At 43.6% G+C, this 16690-nt stretch overlaps 1 protein-coding gene across 6 annotated transcripts in view; it reads right to left on the bottom strand.

Annotated features, from left to right (window-relative positions):
• snx17 (sorting nexin 17) overlaps positions 1-15462 on the bottom strand; it is a 112833-nt gene extending 97371 nt beyond the window's left edge. For 3 of the 6 annotated variants that reach the window (XM_068026048.1, XM_068026046.1, XM_068026047.1), the window contains exon 1: positions 15105-15461. In XM_068026048.1, coding sequence (XP_067882149.1) covers positions 15105-15164 — 60 coding nt within the window. In that variant the 5' untranslated portion in view covers positions 15165-15461. Of the gene's footprint in view, positions 1-15104 lie in introns of all 6 variants that reach the window. The other 3 variants (XR_010972049.1, XM_068026045.1, XM_068026044.1) reach the window with 3 other exon arrangements.
• Between the last annotated feature and the right edge of the window lie 1228 nt (positions 15463-16690).

Genomic DNA, 16690 nt, shown 5'->3' with positions numbered 1-16690 from the left:
TGCCAACCATAATGCTGATCTATACTAATCCCACTTGCCTGCATTAATTCCATATCCCTCTATGCCTTGCTCTTTCAAGTACCTGTCCAGATGCCTCTTAAAAGTCGTTACTGTTCCTGCCTCCACCACCTCCTCTGGCAACTCATTCCAGATACCCACCTATTCTTTGTGTGAAAAATGTACCCCTTTGATATCCCCTTTAAGCCTCCTCCCGCTTACCTTAAATCTATGCCCTCTAGTTTCAGTCACCCCTACCATGGGAAACAGATCTGGCTATCTACCCTATCTCTGCCTCTCATAATTTTATATACCTCTATCATGTCCCCCCTCAGCCTCCTTCGCTCTATGGAAAACAGACCCAGCCTATCCAATCTCTCTTTCTAACTCAAGCCCTCCAAACCAGGCAACATCCTTGTGAATCTTTTCCGCACCCTCTCTAGCTTAATCACATCTTTTCTGTAGTGTGGCGACCAGTACAACAAATGCGGCCTCATCAACGTTATGTACAACTGTAACAGGACGTCCCAACTCCTGTACACCATGCCTCGGCCGATGAAGGCAAGCATGCCATAGGCCTTCTTCACCACCGTCTACCTGTGTTGCCACTTTCAGGGAACTATCTTGCACCCCAAGGTCTCTCTGCTCAACAACACTCCCCAGTGCCCTGACATTCACTGTATATGTCCTGCCCTGATTTAACTTCCCAAACTGCATCACTTCGCACTTGTCTGCGTTAAATTCCATTTGCCAATCCCTTGTCCACTTTCCCAGTTTATCTATATCCTGTTGTAACCTTAGACAACCTTCTTCACTGCCCACTATACCACCAATTTTGGTGGCATCTGCAAACTTACTAATCATGCCCCCTACATTCACATCCAAGTCATTAATATATATGACAAACAACAGAGGGCCCAGCACTCATCCCTGCAGCACACCACTGGTCACCGGCCTCTAATCTGAAAAGCCCTCCACTACCACCCTCTGCCTCCTATCACCAAGCCAATTTTGTATCCAATTGGCTAGCTCACCCTGGATCCCATGTGTTCGAACATTTGGACCAGTCTACCATGCAGGACCTTGTCAAAGGCCTTGCTAAAGTCCATGTAGACAACATCCACCGCCCTGCCCTCGTCAATCCTCTTGGTCACCTCCTCAAAAAATTCAAATTCAAGACACATGATTTCTCACGCACAAAGCTATGCTGACTATCCTTAATCAGACCCTGTCCTTCCAAATGCATATAAATCCTGTCTCTCAGAATCCCTTCCAATAACTTTCCCACCACTGATGTAAGGCTCACCAGCCTGTAGTTCCCTGGCTTATCCCTGCTGCCCTTCTTCAATAAAGGCACAACATTAGCTAACCTCCAGTCTTCCGGTACCTCATCTGTGGCTAACGATGAACAAAATCTTCTGCCAGGGCCCCAGCAATCTCCTCCCTTGCTTCCCATAGCATCCTAGGATACACCCAGTCAGGCTCTTGGGATTCATCCACCTCCAACACCTCCTCCTTCGTAATGTTGATATGCTCCAGGATATCGCTGTTCCCTCCCTTGAACTCACTAGCTTCCATGACCTTCTCCATGGTAAATACAGACATATACCAAAGCCCACATTTTGACCTTACCAGCAGCACTGTGCCCTCACAGCCCCTCCCAAAGATGGCCGCTCTTGGATCTTCAATCGCTCTTTCGGATTTTACCTCAGGGAAAAAACCGCCGTCGACGCGAGTCACTGACTCCGGGAATTTCCAAATCGGGGCTCTGCCGATCCTGGGCCTGTAACCAGTTCTCGGGCCCACACACCCACCCCGCGCCTCTGCGATGTCCCCGGGTGTGCAGCACCAGGCATATTTCTGACTGCAGCCCTGCGCTGTGTCCCGGCCGGGGCGGGTCGGCCTCTCCGCGGGCCCCGGCGACTGCTGCTGTTGGTGTAGCCCGACTATTGGCTGTCTGCAGGTAGTCTGGTGCCAGCTCCCCGGTGCCGATGGTAGTGTCAGTGCGGGAAGCCTCTCCGCTACGCCAGGCACCAGAGCTGCTCCGAGCAGTGGACAATCCCAAACTTCCGGTGACAGGAATTGTAGTATTGTTTGATAGTTAAATGGATAGTTGGGCGGCACAGTGGTTAGCACCGCAGCCTCACAGCTCCAGCGACCCGGGTTCAATTCTGGGTACTGCCTGTGTGGAGTTTGCAAGTTCTCCCTGTGTCTGCGTTGGTTTCCTCCCACATGCCAAAGACTTGCTGGTTGATAGGTTAATTGGCCATTATAAATTGCCCCTAGTATAGGTAGGTGGTAGGGAAATATAGGGACAGGTGGGGATGTGGTAAGAATATGGAATTAGGGTAGGATTAGTATAAATGGGGGGTTGATGGTCGGCACAGACTCGGTGGGCCGAAGGGCCTGTTTCAGTGCTGTATCTCTAAACTAAACATCACTGAGGGGGCATATGACTTTATTTGGAATTTTATATGCTCAAAATTCTGAAAGCATTTGACTCCAGTGTAGTGTTGAAGGCCTTCTACAATTCACATACAATATTTGAGGTCAACATGAGGCAACGGTTAAGTAATCTGGCCACTTTCAGAAAACAGCTTTGGGCAGATGAGCATCTGAAGTGGATTGGGACCTTGACTGAGGAAATGCCAACAGTGAATGAGCTAATCTTTGAATTAGCCGACAATATCCACAACCTGCAGCTACATAAGTCAATGAAAGAGCAACCATGGGAGAGTCCAAAACACAGCACACGGATCACTTGTGTATGCATATTTCAATAATTTTATATGGTATTCTTTTGGAGAAGTCATTTTTAGTTCTCCCCATCAAATAGAGTGGCAGCTCCTTTGATCCATAAAACGTGGGTCTTCAGGACTGCCAAAATGAGGGAGGCCATTAGTAACTATAGCAGACAGCAAAAAAAAAAAGTGCACACTTGACACCAAGTACAGTTTTTAATTAATTGGAGAAGGGAAGGTGAGAACAAAAATGATACAGTTGATAGGGAGTGTGAATAACACCTCTGTAGTCTGCTTGCAGTGGGCCATGAATTTGGGATGTAAATGTGCTAACTGCAAATGAGCAGGGAGCCAGTGCTGTGCAACTAATCCAAGATTTAACAAATATTTCTCTATTTACAGTATTCAATAACTTATACAAATCCTATGCAATCCATTATGTAATTCTTTGCCAAATTAAAATGAACTGCTTAGATTTGGCAAAGCATATAGAGCTCTTAAAGAAAATCTACACAATGTATTCCATTTTAAATTACTGAAGAATGTGTAATGGAAAGAGCTTTGGTACTTTGAGAAAGTTTGAATTATAACTATAGAACTAAGAAACCAAAAATTTCACCCCAGAAATGTTGTACCCTTGACTGGTCTGAATTGAAATGGAAAACTTAGAGCAAACAGTTACATTGTCTGAGGCAGAGGCACAACAGCAACTTACGCTGAAAACCAAGCTGCAGATTAATTGGTGTACAAAGATAATGACATTTTCACATGGGAAAAGAGTATTTTCAAATAAACACTGAATTACCCATTGAAAACCTTGCAATGAGATTGTAATCTGTACTGAAAGTCACATGGATCAAGAAGAAAACTTTTCAAAAGAATCCAAAAAGTAGAAACAAACATTGCCAAAGACAAACAGGCAAATAAATGGGATGGAGGGGGACAGCACGTGAGGTGTGGAATGGGGATACGAGAGGGATGAAAGGAATGGGATGGGTACGGAATGACAGAGATTGCATGGGAAGGATAGAATGGAATGGGATGGGGATTTAACGAAATACCGAGATACTAATTTTGCCACAACCATTTTGATGCTTAAGAAACAAAGACTACATACTTTTCAATGGACTACAAACTCCCTCAACTGCTTTCCCTCAAGGTGCTACACACCACCCCCCCACCAACTGGTTGGGTATTTAGACTGGCTTAAGCCAACTGTATCCAAGATGCAGCCCATGGGCAGAATCCACCCATGAGTTCCTTCAACTCCGTCCAGAATTTTTGGCTTCTGTTTATGACCTCAGGGTATATGTACACAAATTATTGAAAGTGGAAGGAGGATGGGAAGGCTGTTAAAGTACATGAGTTCCTTGACTTGATTAACAGAGGCATACAGTACAAAAGCTATATGTTTATAACCCACTGGTTGGGCCCCAGTTGGATTATTAGGTCTAATTCTGGGCACCACACATTAGGAAGGATGTCAGGGCCTTAGAGAGGGTGTAGAGGAGATTTACGAGAATGCTATCAGGGACGTGGAACTTCAGTTACATGGACAGACTGAATAAGCTGTGATTGTTCTTCACAGTAGAGAAGGTTGGGGGGAGATTTAATAGGTGGTGCTCAAAATCAGAGAGTTTTGGTACAGTAAATAAGGAGAGTTTCTGGCTGAGGGAGTTTAAGAGGCTGAAAGAGCTTCCACCTTGCCAACTACAGAACAGCAGCAGGATGGTGGCAAGTTGTTAATAGAAAAGGATACGGAGGAGCAAAACACATCACAAGAGCTAAAAGCATTCCGGAAGCTAAATCCTTCTCGACTTCAGCTAACTTTATTGTTCATCATCAGTTCCAGAAGGGTCGATAACCAGAGAACACAGATTTACTGTAATTTGAAGAACCAGAAGCATGATAAGAATTTTCAATATATGTAGCAAGTTATGATGATCTGGAATGCACTGCCTGAAAGGGTGGTGGAAGCAGATTCAATCATAACTTCCAAAAGAAAACTGGATAAATACTCAAAGGGGCAATATTTACAGAGCAATGGGAAAGAAAAGGGGCACGGGAGTAAGATTAAATGGATAGCTGGGTCAAAGAGCTGGCACAGGTATGATGGACCAAATGGCTGCGTTCTGTGCTGTACCATTCTGATTTTACGTGTTTCAAACTCCCTGGGCCTCAAACATTAGAAAAGGCTGCTTCCTGATTAATGTGTTTACATCAATCAAGAAGCAACTTTCAGGCTGAGGGAGTTTAAGAGACTGAAAGAGCTTCCACCTTGCCAACTACAGAACAGCAGTAGGATGGTAGTAAGACAAGCTGTTAAAAGAAAAGGATACAAGGAGCAGAACACGCCACAAGACTTAAAAGCATTCCGGAAGCTAAATCCTTCTCAACTGTGTCAAGGGGTCTAAACAGTTTTATGACTCACTACAGAGCAATGGACCTCAAAACTGCCATGAACTTTTAAACTTTGGATTACAAAATCCATGATGAAACCACTGAGTGTTTAAATGACAGCAAGAGTTTGCTCAAATCCAAATTGTACAAGAGCCTTTACTTTAAGTACTTTAAGTTATGGCCCAAATGGTTTAACAGTTAAGTGCATCACTTAGTGTTGTACTAGGCCACAAAGACCCAGAAATTTTACAATTAATTCCTGGTCTGTGACAATCTATCTATCTCAGTCATGTTAGGGAATAGGGAAATATTTAAATTGGTCTTGGTGCTTAATTGGAATTGCAGCCTTTTAACTTTTGAAGTTGTATCACTGAAATACATTACTTCCAAGTTACAACTGGTAAAGTTTATCATAATATAAAACGCAAATGAAGAAGCCAATATCTGAAGAGGAAAACACATTTAGCATCTCATTTTCCTGGGTCAAATATGTCTGTGTGCTGCATTTAGGCTTCAACACATAAATGTTAATGTTAAACAGATAAGACTGCTGCAGTGTCTACATTCCGACTCCTGGGGTGATTTTTTTTTAATGCACCCAAGTTATTCTGGTCAGGTTGTTGTGTCTATACAGCCAGTAAAATTCAAAACACCACTGCTTTGTGGATATTCCACATTTTAGAAGCCAAACTTCCAGTATGTATGCCCAATTCTGTACTAATCAGCCCACCCACATTACCTACATCTGTTATTTATATCATATTGTATGTTGGCCTGAGGAAGTAGAAATTGCAGCACTGATATGAATCTTTATGTGCATTTTGCCACTTCTACCTTAAAATTAGTGGTTACAATGTAAAGCCACAGTACCATAGGTCAGTTGTGATCCTGCCGAGTCTGAAATCAAGTTTTAGTGCTACATTTCCCCAACAGAAGATTAGTGTGGCACTTAGTCCAACGATACAGTAACATGGATATATAGTTTGGTGTTAAATGGCCAAGTTCTAAGCAATGCTGTTACATATATCTGGGCCTGTATTTGAATGCTCAAATATTTTAAATAAAGAAAACAGAACTGACATTAAAATATACATTTTCTCTCCCTTCCCATTTAAAAATACTTTCATAAGTGTCCTTTTCATAAATGATTAAAGATGTACGTTTGCTAAGTTTCCTGTTTTATTGCATCATCCAATCGCTTCACGTCTTAATCCATCAAAATAATTCAGTAATGTGTTAGCAGGGTTACACAATAATACAAGACCTGACAAAGAAATTTCCACATCAAGTCAAACACTGGATGGATAAAAGAAATATTAAATATCAGGTTACTATGGAATACCAGCTTGATTCTTTAAGTTCACCGTTTAAGCGACAAATGACCCAAGATATTAGATAAATGATTAATCTAGTTACAACATTTTCTTTAAAAAAGTGAAATAGCTGGTCCAGAAGGAGACAATGCTATAAACAGAGCTTTAATAAAATGGATAAACTTTCATTAAATTGGTATTTTGCTTTTGTCATTATTCAACCTACTTTAATAGTTCCATACAAAGTTGAAAATGTTAACAGTTCAATATTTTAAAATTACAAACAAAAACACCCATATTTTATTCTTGCACAATAGACTCCCCACTAAATTATTCAAATGAAACACAATTGTTTTTCAATACATCCTTGGCCATCTTAGCACAGATGACATGAAGTTTGCATCCTTGAAGACGTCTTGACAACTTGACTCAACACTCAAGTTTTCAAATTTTTCGAGAATGTGTACTTTAGGTTTGATTGATACCCGTTACCACCATTACAACACAGTACAAATCTACAGCCAATCAACTTTAAAAAGAATATTCTAACACTCTTCCCCCTCCATACACAGTAGAACAGATGGATAGTCCATGCTTCCACATGACCCAGAGCAAGTAATGGGGAACAAAACTGGCTGGACTGAAGTTGCACTGCTGCAAACCTACAAATCCAAAAAGGCCCCAGGAGGAATGGATGCAAGTTAATTTCACATCATTCGTAGATACTATGGCAGCTAATACTACCAAGCAAAAGCATTACTTTGGACTACACAAGCTACTGATATTCTTCTAAGAGTGTTTCTAACTTTTGGTGAGTTCTTGCATACAGCAAGTCAAGTGCAAATGCACATGATTCTGAAATAGAGTTAAAATCAAAAATATAAGCCAAACATAAAACTTAATACTACAAACTTGCATACTAAATTGGGAGGGGGCAGTAGCCTTGTTAAGGTACTAACAACCAAGAGATAAATGGTCAAATCCCAGTCGAGCATGTTGTGGAATTGAACTGGGCGAGTATCAGAACATTACCACAGAAGCTGGTGGATTGCAAGAATCTACCAATAGCCTTCAAGAAAAGGACCCTTCCACGTCTAACCAGTCTAGCCTACTGTTCACGTGGTAGACTCTTAATACCCCGAGGTACTTGGGGATGAGCAAAAATGGTGTCTTGTCAGTAGCGCAAATCCCAAGAACACATTCAAAAATGAAGCGGCTACATAACTGACATTTAGACAAAACTCAAGCGGTGAGAGAAGCCCACTTGCAACTGCTTTGGGATTTGTAGATGCAAACAATGTTGTGTTTGCAAATACAAGGCCAGTTCAAAAGGTATTTCATGACATAAACAAGACTCACATTCACGGCAGCATATATACTGCAGCTCTCTCTTATAATCGTTTTTTTCTCCAGATCACAGCCATATTTCAAATCATAAGGATTTCTGAATTTACTACTTTTGTATAACAGACAAAAACACAAAAGTATGACTATTACTTCAACCAGCTTGCACTTCCAGAAGTAATCACTGACAATGGGATCAACTTAGACATCACAAGCCATGGTTCAGTGGCAGCATTCTCACCTCATGAATCAGAAGGGCTCAAGTCCCACTCAAGACACTTGAGCAAATGATCTAGATTAACATTACAGTGCAGTAACAACATAAGTAGGAGCAGTCGACCATATGGCCCCTTGGGCCGTCTCTACTGTGAATACAATCTGACTCACTGCCTTAAGTCCACTATACAGCCCGCTCCCCATATCCCTTGATTACCGGAGAGGCCAACAATCTATATAGTGCCTTTAAGGGACACAGCCTCAGAATAAGAGGAAGGCCATTTAGGACTGAGATGAGAAGGCATTTCTTCACTCAGAGGGTGATAAATCTGTGGAATTGACTACCCCAGAGGGCTGTGGAGGTTCAGTCACTGAGTATGTTCAAGACAGAGATCGATAGATTTCTAGATATTAATGATATCAAGGGATATGGGGATACTGCGGGAAAACGGCAATGAGGTAGAATGGCAGAGCAGGCTAGAGGGGCCATATGGCCTACACCTGTTCCTATTTCCTATGTTAACGTAAAATGTCCCAAGGCGCTTCACGGGGGCAATATAAAACAAAATATGACACTGAGCCACATAAGTACTATGACTTTCACAGTAAAGGAACCTCTCGGCAAGAGTGATCATAAAAATGATGAAACAAAAACAAGAAATGCCGGATTCACTCAGCAGGTCTGGCAGCATCTGTGGAAAGAGAAGCAGAGTTAACGTTTCGGGTCAGTGACCCTTCTTCGGAACCCAGTTCCGAAGAAGGGTCACTGACCCGAAACGTTAACTCTGCTTCTCTTTCCACAGATGCTGCCAGACCTGCTGAGTGAATCCGGCATTTCTTGTTTTTGTTTCAGATTTCCAGCATCCGCAGTATTTTGCTTTTATAAAAATGATGAATTTCACTTTCAGTTTGAGGGTGAAAAACCTGGGTCTCAAACTAGTGTCAAACTTAAATAAAGGCAATTACTAAGGTAAGACGACAGAGTTGCCTACAGTGTACAGGGAAAATAAGTTAACATGGTAGATAAGCAGTGGCAGACATTTAAGGAGATATTTAATAACTCTCAGCAAAGATATATACCTTTGAGAAAGAAAGACTGTGAGAAAGATGCACCATTTGCAGCTAACTAAGGAAGTTAAGGATGGTATTAAATTGAAAAGCATACAATGCTTCAATGATTAGTGGTATGCCAGAAGATTAGGAAAATTTTAGAAACCAACAAAGGATGACTAAAAAAAGGGAGAAATTCGAGTACGAGAGTAAATTGGCAAGAAATATAAAAACAGATAGCAAGAGCTTCTACAAAGATATAAAAAGGAAGAGCGAGTAGCTGAAGTGTTGGTCCCTTAGAGGATGAGATTGGGGAATTAACATTGGGAACTAGGAAATGGCGGAGACTTTGAACAAGTATTTTTATATCTGTCTTCTTGGAAGACGACACAAAAAATCCCTAAGAATAGCAGAAAATCAAGGGGCACAGGGAGGGAGGAATCATACAATCACTATCACTAGAAAAAAGTACTAGGAAAGCTAATGGGACTAAAGGCTGTCAAGTCCCCTGGAGCTGATGGCCTGCATCCTACGGTCTTAAAAGAGGCTGCAGAGGCAGTGGATGCATTGGTTGTAATCTTCCAAAATTCTGGAAAGGTCCCAGCGGATTGGAAAACCGAATAGAGGTGTTATATTTGCAAGAAAGGAGACAGAAGCCAGGAAACTATAGGCCAGTTAGCCTAACACGTGTCATTGGGAAAATGCTGGAATCCATTAATAAGGAAGTAGTAGCAGGATATTTAAAAAATCATAACACAATCAAGCAGAGTCAACGTAGTTTTGTGAAAGGAAAATAGTGTTTGACAAATTTAGAGTTCTTTGAGAATGTAACCTGCAGGATGGATAATGGGGAACCAGTAGAACTAATGTATTTGCATTTCCAAAAGGCATTTGATAAGGTGCCACATAATAGGTTACTACACAAGATAAGAGCTCATTGTATTGGGGGTAATATATTAATTAGCATGAATAAAGGACTGGTTAACAGGAAACAGAGTCGGGATAAAGGATCATTTTCACGTCGGCAAACTGTAACTAGTGGGGTGCCACAAGGAACAGTGTTGGGGCCTCAACTATATACTATCTATATTAGTGACTTGGATGAAGGGACCAAGTGTATTGTAGCAAATGCTGACGGTATAAAGATAGTTAGGAAAACAAGTTGCGAGAAAGACACAAAATCTGCAAAGGGATATAGATGGGTTAAGTGAGTGGAAAAAAATTTGGCAGATGCAGTATAATATGGGAAACCGTGAAGTTGCTCACTTTGGTGGGAAGAATAGAAAAGCAGATTATTTACATGGAGAGACACGGCAGAATGCTGTGGTATCTGGTTGCCCTCGTACATGAATCACAAAGAGTTAGCATGCAGGTACAGCAAGTAATTAGGAAGGCAAATGGAATGTTTGCCTTTATTGCAAGGGGGATGGAGTATGAAGGTAGGGAAATCTTGCTACAACTGTACAGGGTGTTGGGAAGACCACACCTATGGTACTGTGTAGTTTTGGTTTCCTTATTTCATTACTTTACTTACATTGCAGGCAGTTCAGAAGGTTCACTAGGTTAATTCCTTGGATGAAGGGACTGTCTTATGAGGAAAGGTTGAACAGATACTCACTGGAGTTTAGAAAAATGAGAGGTGATCTTATTGAAACATGAAGATGGTGAGGGAGGCCTTGACAAGGGTGGATGCTGAAAGGATGTCACCCCTCGTGGGGGAAATCTAGAACTGGGGAGGGAGAAAAAAAAAGTTTCAAAATAAGGTGTCTCCCTATTATGATGGAGATGAGGAGGAACTTCTTTCAGAGGGCAGTTAATCCTTGGAATTCTCTACTCCAGAGAGCAGTGGAGGCTGGATCACTGAATATATTCAAGGCTGTGTTAGACAGATTTTTGATCTACAAGGGAGTAAAAGGGTTATGGGGACAGCCTAAAGGCCTGCTCAGGTCTGCAAATGAGATCTGACCCAAGCCCGACAGAACCCCATCCAATCCTGAGCCTGGCCAGAGTCCTTCCAACTTTTCCTGCCCGACCTGACCATCAGTTAACTTACCTTCCGTTTTTCACTTAGTTCCTTGCCTGCATAAGCTTAAAATAACAAAACCACCTTTAAAGTCCAAAAAGTAAATTAACATTAAAGTCACTTACCTGAGGTGGTGATGGAGCATGTCCAATCCAGCCCGACCCGAGCCTGAATGCCGGACCCGGAAGTGCGACCTGACGCATGTCGGGTTCGGGTCGGATAGCAAGCCTTTAAGACGGACAGGAAATTGTAGCTACGATCACAATCAGACAGCCACAATCTTATTGAATTGCGGTGCAGGCTCGAGGGACCATATGACCAACTTCTGCTCCTATTTCTAATGCTCTTGCAAGACAATTTTTAAAATTTAATTCATGGGATGAGGGCGTCGCTGGCCAGGCCAGCATTTGTTGCCCATCCCTAATTGCCCTTGAGAAACTAGTGGTGAGCTGCCTTCTTGAACTGCTGCAATCCATGTGGGGTAGGTACACCCACAGTGCTGTTAGGAAGGGGGTTCCAGGATTTTGACCCAGCAACAGTGAAGGAACGGCGATATAGTTCCAAGTCAGGATGGTGTGTGACTTGGATGGGAGCTTGCAGGTGGTGGTGTTCCCATGCATTTGCTGCCCTCGTCCTTCTAGTTGGTAGAGGTCAAGGGTTTGGAAGGTGCTGTCTGAGGAGCCTTGGTGTGTTGCTGCAGTGCATCTTGTAGATGGTACACACTGCTGCCACTGTGCGTCAGTGGTGGAGGGAGTGAATGTTTGTGGATGGGGTAGAAATCAAGCAGGCTGCTTTGTCCTGGATGGTGTTGAGCTTCTTGAGTGTTGTTGGAGCTGCAACCCATCCAGGCGAGTGGAGAGTATTCCATCACACTCCTGACTTGTGCCTTGTAGATGGTGGACAGGCTTTGGGGAGTCAGGAGGTGAGTTACTTGCCGCAGGATTCCTAGCCTCTGTCCTGCCCTTGTAGTCAGGGTATTTATATGGCTACCCCAGTTCAGTTTCTGGTCAATGGTAGCCCCTAGGATGTTGATAGTGAGGGATTCAGCGATGGTAATGCCGTTGAATGTCAAGGGGAGATGGTTAGATTCTCTCTTGCTGAAGATGGTCATTGCCTGTGTGGCACAAATGTTACTTGCCATTTATCAGCCCAAGCCTGGATATTGTCCAAGTCTTGCTGCATTACTACATGGACTGCTTCAGTATCTGAGGAGTCACGAATGGTGCTGAACATTATGCAATCATCAGCGAACATCCCCACTTCTGACCTTATGATCGAAGGAAGGTCATTGATGAAGCAGCTGAAGATGGTTGGGCCTAGGACAGTACCCGGAGAAACTCCTACAGTGATGTCCTGGAGTTCAATGATTGACCTCCAACAACCACTTTCCTTTGCGCTAGGTATAACTCCAACCAGCAGAGATTTTTCCCCCCGATTCCCATTGACTTCAGTTTTGCTAGGGCTCCTTGATGCCATACTCAGTCAAATGCTGCCTTGATGTCAAGGGCAGTCACTCTTACCTCACCTCGAGTTCAGCTCTTCTGTCCATGTTAGAACCAAGGCTGTAATGAGGTCAAGAGTTCAGTGGCCCTGGCAGAATATAAACTGAGCGTCACCGAGCAGGCTATTGCTAAGCAAGTGCTGCTTGATGGCACTGTTGATGACACTTTCCATCAATATTAGAGATGACCAAAAGCTTTGACAAAGAGGTAGGTTTATGGAGTGTCTTGAAGGAGGAAAGCAAATGTATAGAGGCAGAGAGGTGTAGGGAGGGAATTCTGGAGCTTAGGACCTCAGCAATTAAAGGCACGGCCACCAATGGTGAATCAGTTAAAATCAGGAATGCTCAAGAGGCCAGAATTAGAGGAGTGCAGACAACTGAGCATTTCTTTGGGGGGGGGGGGGGGGGGGGGGGAGGAAAGAGAGCGAAAGAGGGTGGTGGTGCTGGAAGCAATTAAAAATTAGGGAGGGGCGAGGCCATGGAGAGATTTGAAAACAAGGATGAGAATTTTAAAATCAAGACATTGTTTGACCGGGAGCCAATGAAGCTTGGTGATGGGCGAACGGGGGTGGCGTGAGTAGAGGCAGCAGAGTTTTAGATGACCAAGTTTACACAGGGTAGCATGTGGGAGGCCAGCCAGTGGCATCCAAAATCCACTGGGATAGACAACTCCGAACATCCACAACCTTCTGAGTTAAGAAATTCCTCCTCAAATTAGTCCAAAATGCTCAACTCCTTATCCTGAAACTGTGCCCCCATGTTCTCAATTCCCCAGGCAGGGGAAACCTCCTCTCAGTATCTATCCTGTCAAGCCCTTAAGAATCAGAATACTGAGAAATCACTGCACTATCAGAGGTGCCATTTTTCAAATGAGAAGTGACATCAAGCTTCTGCTTCAGTGGAGAGCAAACATCCCATGGCCTTATTCAAAGAGCAAAGGTAGCCTCCTGATATCCTAGCTAGTATTTATCCCTCAACCAACATGACCAAACTAGACCATCTGGCCATTATCTTATTACTGTTTTGGGATTGGCTGTATTATAACAGTGACTAACTACAATTTAGAAGTAGTTAATTGGGTGTGAAGTGTTTGAGGTTGTGAAAAGCACTATATAACTGCAAGTTATTTATTTCTTATAATGGTCAAATGGATAGGTCTAGCAGATTCCCTACAAACTGGATTAGCTTGCATATAGTCCAATTTTGAAATAATGAAGCCACTTAAAATTCACAAATATACTGCTATTCTTTCCCACATGGATCTGAATATGCAGAGTTAAACTGGATCAGGAAAAAAAACAGTACTGAGACACCTCAGCTTGATTTTAGCTTATGCTCATCTTATCTGGATCATCATTTTTTTAGAAACCTATGTACTCACCATCACAACATCCAAATGCAACTTGAATATCTCTATAATTTCAGATATTGAAGCTTTGCTTAAAGCACTTCTGGACAGAACTAGCCTTTTGCTAGTTTATACCTGTCACAGGTTAATCTGAAACTCTGCTCCCAATTAATCTTTTCTATTCCACTTCATACCTTGCATACCCCTGAAGATCCCATCTCATTAACTAACCTCACCAGTCGTTGGACACTGGGGATCAGCTTATTAAGCTTTCTTATAGATGTTTTCTTCACGTTTCAGTATCCAGCACTGACCGCAGTACTCACGGTGCAGTCTCAATAATATAATAAAAGCAAAATACTGCAGATGCTGGAAATCTGAAATAAAAACAAGAAATGCTGGAAATACTCAGCAGGTCTGGCAAAATCTGTGGAGAGAGAAGCACTGTTAACATTTCAGGTCAGTGACCCTTCTTCAGAACCCTCAATAATATAATGCCCAGCTTCATCAAGATTGCCTTCATCTTCATCAATGAGTTTGGCAACGTTAACAATTTACATTTCTATGGTGCCTGCAACTTCCACTGCGCATTTCAGAGATGTAAAGTGCGATAGACGCCTGGCCAAGGAAAGGGGGAGGGAGTTTGGAGAGTTAACCATTACTGTTTGCATTAGTTTTGTAATCGATCCTCCTTCCGCCGCCCATCAACTCCCACTCTTTCGACGTGTCGGCAACTTATATTTATATAGCGCCTTTAACGTAACAAAACGTGCGAAGGCGCTTCGCATGATTATAAAAACAAAATGACAGCGAAATACAAGGAGATATTAGACATTCGGCAAATGTTACTTTAATAAGACATTACTCGGACACAATCTCCCATTAAACAAACAGTTGTCCGCACGTCGGAAGATTAGAGATTTGGGGGGGGGGGGGGGGGGTGCGGTGGAGGAAAGAGATTTTCAAACTATTACAAGCTGCCTCAATTCTCTCCAACTCGGGGGGTTCCGCTAAACGTCCCGTCCTAACTTACACCGACACGGCCTCCAGTAAGGGAAGGGATCCCGGTCTGGGAAGGAAACCTGGATATCTCCCCATCAACACCTAACGCCAGAAATTGGTAGCGGCGGCCACTCCGTGTCCTCACCCCGCAACACCATCATCAACTCACCACGTACGTAGAGCCGTTGTCCGCGTTCAGCACCTCAGTCTCAGGGATGGAGAAATGCATCGTGTCCGCGGGGCCACTCCAAGCTTCAGTGGAAAGTTCCAGCAGCAGCGCAAACAGCAAAGTTACCAACCGCCACCCGCCATCTTGTCCGCGCGAGCCGCGGGGGGGGGGGAGGCGCACTCACTCACTCAGCCAGCAAATTAACCGAGCCTCCCAATCAGACGCCCGACACCCTCACATTACAATACAACAGCTGTACGGGTGGCCAATCCTCTCCGATGTCAACAAAAAAAAAATATCATTCGCCCACCCCACCCCCTTTTACATAGTCGCCCAGTCCACGTGAGTGGGATTTCGCCAGGTTTGGGCGCTATTAAGTCAGGAAAAGGAGGGGGAGAGGTTGGAGGTGTTCAGATTGCTTTCACTAGAGGCCGTGTCGTTGCGAGTTAGGACAGGTTGGGAGAAAAGTGGCGGACGATGACTAATCCTCGCTTTCCAAACTTTAAAAAAAAAGTTATTTTTTTTTTGAATATTCTGTGTCTGGACTGCGGATTCTCGAGTGAAAATGTTTTGCCCAAGTTTATGCACTGTTTATGATTTCGGTGGCGATGACCTCCTCCCGGCCCCGTTTCCCACAATGGCGGCGCCTGTTGGCCAGAGCTGGAAACCCGGCGAATATCCGGAGTAAGATCAGGTAGCACAGCTCCTAGTCCGGCCGGGATGGCACTGGCTGGCAGACAGATTAAAAGACTGCCCGCTCCCAGGTCAGGAGTTATTGCTGCAACTCGTAGCTGTAAATATCACATCCGCACAGACAATCCCTACCAGCCACCCCACACGCGCACACTGAATATGTTCACTTTTTTGATCTTTAGGCGAGTAAAGGGTTGTCGAGAACAGGCAAGAAAGTGGAATTGAGGCCAAGATCTAATTGAATGTTTCGAGGGGCCGAATGGTCTACTACGGCTCTTTCTTACGTTCTTAAATTCAGACCCAGCCCTTTTTTCTCATATACACACGCACCCCCTCCGTCCTTACACACAGACAATCCCTCCTCTCCCCCCCCCCCCCCCCATCCACATGCACAGAAATCCTTCCCCCCACACACAGAAAACCTCTTCAACACAGTAGAAACCACCCCAACACACAAACGTCATCCCTGCTTGCATACAGATTTCCTCCTCCCCACATGCATACACAGCCACCCTCCACTCCACACAGAAACACCCCTCTCCTCTCCCCCACGTACTGATCCCTTCCTGCTCCTCCCTCCCACCCCCCCAAATACCCTTACGTGGTGACTAGTGGTGTCCCACCAGGATCTGTGTTGGGGTTCAACTATTTACTGTATTTAATAATGACTTACATGGTGAGGTAGAAAGCCACATAGCCAAATTTGCTGATAATGCAGTGATAGGCTGTATTGTAAGCTGTGCAGATGGAAGTGTACATAACCAAAGAGAGATTAAGTGAATAGGCAAAACTGTTGTAATTGGATTTCAATGTATGCGAATGTGTGGTCATCTACTTTGCAGCAAAAAAGGATAGGACAGAGTTCATTCTATATTAACAGCTAGGAACAGTGG

Source organism: Heterodontus francisci, chromosome 3, assembly GCF_036365525.1.
Source record: "Heterodontus francisci isolate sHetFra1 chromosome 3, sHetFra1.hap1, whole genome shotgun sequence".
Classification (NCBI taxonomy): Eukaryota; Metazoa; Chordata; class Chondrichthyes; order Heterodontiformes; family Heterodontidae; genus Heterodontus; species Heterodontus francisci.
Note: the sequence above shows the minus strand (reverse complement) of the source record. Positions and strands in the feature narration are given on the sequence as shown.